The sequence below is a fragment of the Momordica charantia genome, unplaced genomic scaffold (genome assembly GCF_013281855.1).
Source record: "Momordica charantia cultivar OHB3-1 unplaced genomic scaffold, Mcharantia_2.0 BLBB01000157.1, whole genome shotgun sequence".
Lineage (NCBI taxonomy): Eukaryota > Viridiplantae > Streptophyta > Magnoliopsida > Cucurbitales > Cucurbitaceae > Momordica > Momordica charantia.
In genome coordinates, this window is record NW_028275313.1 from 35,719 (window position 1) to 39,513 (window position 3,795).

Consider the following 3,795-nt stretch of genomic DNA (forward strand, 5'->3'; position numbering starts at 1 on the left):
CCAACTTGATCCATGTACTATAGAATGTTTAGGCTATTTTCTTGAACTTGATCCAATTTATGTCTCCACATAAAGTCCAAATACTCATTATAATAGCCAAGGGTTCGTAGTTTATTGGATTTATTAAAAAAAAACAAATTCACATTCATTTAACAACACTTGTCTGAATAACCTCACATTAATGTTCACTGTTTACAAACTACGAGTTTTAGGACACAGAATACCCAACAAAAACAAAATCATTTTCATTTTCTTATTAATAAAATCAAACATTTAAATAAATCTAACCTTTTTTAGTTTAAGTTAATTTAAACTTTATTTTAAAATTAATAATAAAGTAAAATGATGTTATTTTTAACCAAAACCATTAAAATCAAATTTAATTAAATAATAATAATAACAATATATATATAAAATAAAATAAGTCGAACCAAATACGGTGCCTACAGTTTTATTGAATCAACATTCAAAAGATGTCTGAAACAAGAGGGGATACATGCCTATTTAGAGGCTAAGTCGCAAGGCCTTTTTAAGAAAATAACAAAATTAAAGAAAATATAAATTAAATTTGATAATTCCTAAAGCATGCCAAAATCAAAAAACAAATAAAATAAAATCCAATTATTTCCTTGCTCTTGGAACAAAATAGGAAAATAGATTCCTAAAATGTTCCAAGAGTGAGCGGCAAAGAACTAGGTTTGCGGCAAAAGGGTGGTGCTAAGGGTGGCGGCATCAAGTGTGTGGAGGCGCCGATGGGGGGTTGAGGCGCATGCAAGGGGAAGATGCATGTAGGGCAGACAACGCGGTGGCAGGTGCAGACATGGGGGGCTGCATGCTGGCTAGCGTGTGGTAGCTGGTGAGGCACACTGGCATAGGCGATGGCATGGTGTGGTGCGCAAGCATGGGCGGCAAGGGGATGCGCATGGGGCATGCGGGCGCTGATGGGCGTGCGGCGAGGCAAGGCATTTTAAGTTGAGAAGATCGAGTCTGATTAAGAGAGCGGACTTTAACACCCTCATTGTAACCACCACCTTGGTACGGGCTACAATAGACATTTCTCCCCTTATTTTAATGATATCAACTCATAGGCCTATTATTTATTTTTCCGGAATTGAGTTGGGGGAGGTAGTGTTTGGTCCTCGTCTCCTCTACTATGTGGCAATTAAGGTATTTGATTAGTTTTAATTGATTCAAAGGCTAAGTGAGAATCTCTAAATTTGAATGAATAACTAAGGGGAGGTAAACTTAATAAAGTATCTAATTAAAACCCAAGACAATGTTGAGTTAATGATAGCCATATTGAAAATTGACCTTAAGCTTTGAAGAAAAACTAAAATAAAATATATAGGTGTATCAGGCACACTCTCCTCTACTATGTGCCAATGGGGTCGGCCATACACGCAGGAAATAAGAGTTTGCGTTGAGCTTTCGTTATGGATTGAATAGTGGGACCAATTGTCCAGATGACAATCAATCTTAACAAACACAAAATAAGATATTATAAAATTACTGTTAGAACTTGAAAGCTCATATGCAATGCACTCTTGTATTTATAGGTGTTTAAGGATTGTGAACCATTACTCAGCCACGTAGCACGTTCAGTGGATTTCAACATAGCACTTATGGTAGTGGGAAATACGCAATTATAAAACACCTTATTAATAGTTCACACTAGGGCTCGAACATGAAGGCATACATATCATTTGGCCCGACTATGTCCGTAGTATTTTACGTTGGGCTATAAGTCAAATTCTTGATCATATGTGGCACATCCATGTTCATCATCCAACAGAGTCCATTAAATAAAGTACGTGAGGTGTGTTGCGGCCCACCCGACTTTCTATTCCTTGCTTCTCTTTGGGTTGATTTGTGGAAATACTCTATATCTTCCAGTAAATAAATATGTTGTTTTTCAAAATAAAAAAAATAAATAAAAGAATATATGTTAAAAAATAAAAACTAAATGGCATGATTCGCAAGGTTCACGGGACGACCCACCCACATCTTTCTAACTTTAACATTTAAAACAACAAAATTTTAAAAATATGTGGACCCCACAGCACGAGAAGTGCTTGCTCTCCAAATCTTATGCTATGCCACTAAAATGCCACGGCCTTACAATCCTACATAAAGAATTCGAATTCTATTGAAATAGGAGAGGAGAGGGGACGCGTTGGGTTCCTAAAAAATTATTTCAAATGGCGAGTTGGGAAAATCTATCACAAGAATTGATGATCAAGATTCTGTCGCAGCTCCCGCCGGAATGTGTTGCTCGACTCAAATGTGTTTCCAAATACATGTATGTCCTAATTAACGACCCTAATTTTGCGGATTATCTGCAACACCGAAACCTTCTTGTGAAGCGTACAATAGCAAACGAGGAGTCCGGGGAGAACGAAACTATGCTCAGCTTCCTCAAATTTCCCCTCCCATCTGCCGTTGTGGACATGGATTTTCCATTACCTGAGGTTTTTGAGTTTTGTGGACTTAGCGGCTATTCTCACGGCTTAATTTGCCTCTCTCTTAGCCCCAACGATATTTTCCTCTGTAATCCAGCAACCGGAGAGCTTCGCGAGCTGCCACCGTCAATTCTCTTGACCAAACCCTCTGATGATCCCTTCGACCGAACCGGTACAAGCATGGATGCCGTTGGATTCGGGTACGATCAGAAATCTAGGGATTTCAAGGCTGTTAGGGTTGTGGAAGTTCGTGAAGAATATGCATATCCATATTACAAAACAGAAGTGTACGATTTGGCGAAAGATGGTTGGAGAGAAATCGAAAGTCGTGCTTGTGGGAGTGTATTTTGGGCGCCTTCGTTCGAGATGTATCACGAAGGAAGGTTTTACTGGAGGGCAATAGAGGATGGAGGGAGTGAAATCATCCAGTGGTTCGACATGAGCGAGGAGGTTTTCGGCAGGATTCCGATGCCGGAGTGTTTCGCGTGGGGGAGCGCCGAGCACAGAAGTCTTGTTGTTTGGACGGGACAGATTGTGCTGTTTTATTACGATCCTAATAAGGTTGAAACAACCTTCCAAATTTGGGCGATGGGGAAGGACAATTCATGGTCCAAGGTATTCACAATCGGCCCTATTTCAGGAATCGAGAGGCCATTGGTGTTTGTAAGCTCTCAAGAACTTGTAATGGAAGCTAAGGACGGGCAGCTCATTTTATACAATCTCAATACCCAATGCTTTCTACAGCTTCCAGTAAAAGGACTCCCCGAAAAGTTTCAAGCTACAGTTTTTGTCAAGACTTTACTGCCAGTCAACTCAAATAACTTCAAGTTGTAACAGTAGACTAAGTTTTTACTTCCACTAGGCTTACTAGTTAATATGTTTTGATATTACGCTGCCTTATTTCAAATTTTCTATTTTAACTTTCAAATTTGTCATTTCTTTGAATTTTTTATTTTATATCTATTAAAAAAATATCCTTTGATAGGTTATGAATATATTAATTAAACAAAAAAAAAAATAAAACTCATACACATGTTCATTTAAATTATAAATTTTAAAACATTTTCGACATTAAACTTTTTGGAACCTACCCGATACAACTCTGAAAGCTTATAGATCAATTTCATAATTTACTAAATTTTATATATAAGTTAACGAAGATGATGAAATTTAGAAAGATAATTATTGTTCATACCTATAATACTTTAGAATAATAGATTTATTATAATTTTTTAAAAAATATGACCCGACAATGTAAGTTTATAAGATATAGTAGTCTAAATTATTAACTTTAAATGAAAATTAAAAAAAGAAGTTTTTAAAAACTTTTGTTGAC

General features: G+C 36.9%; 1 protein-coding gene across 1 annotated transcript; it reads left to right on the forward strand.

Annotated features, from left to right (window-relative positions):
• Positions 1-1,456: 1,456 nt before the first annotated feature.
• Positions 1,457-3,400, forward strand: LOC148207272 (F-box protein CPR1-like). The gene has a single exon (XM_088118444.1). The coding sequence runs from the start codon at positions 2,199-2,201 to the stop codon at positions 3,291-3,293; it is 1,095 nt and encodes a 364-aa protein (XP_087974570.1). The 5' UTR covers positions 1,457-2,198; the 3' UTR covers positions 3,294-3,400.
• Positions 3,401-3,795: the final 395 nt, after the last annotated feature.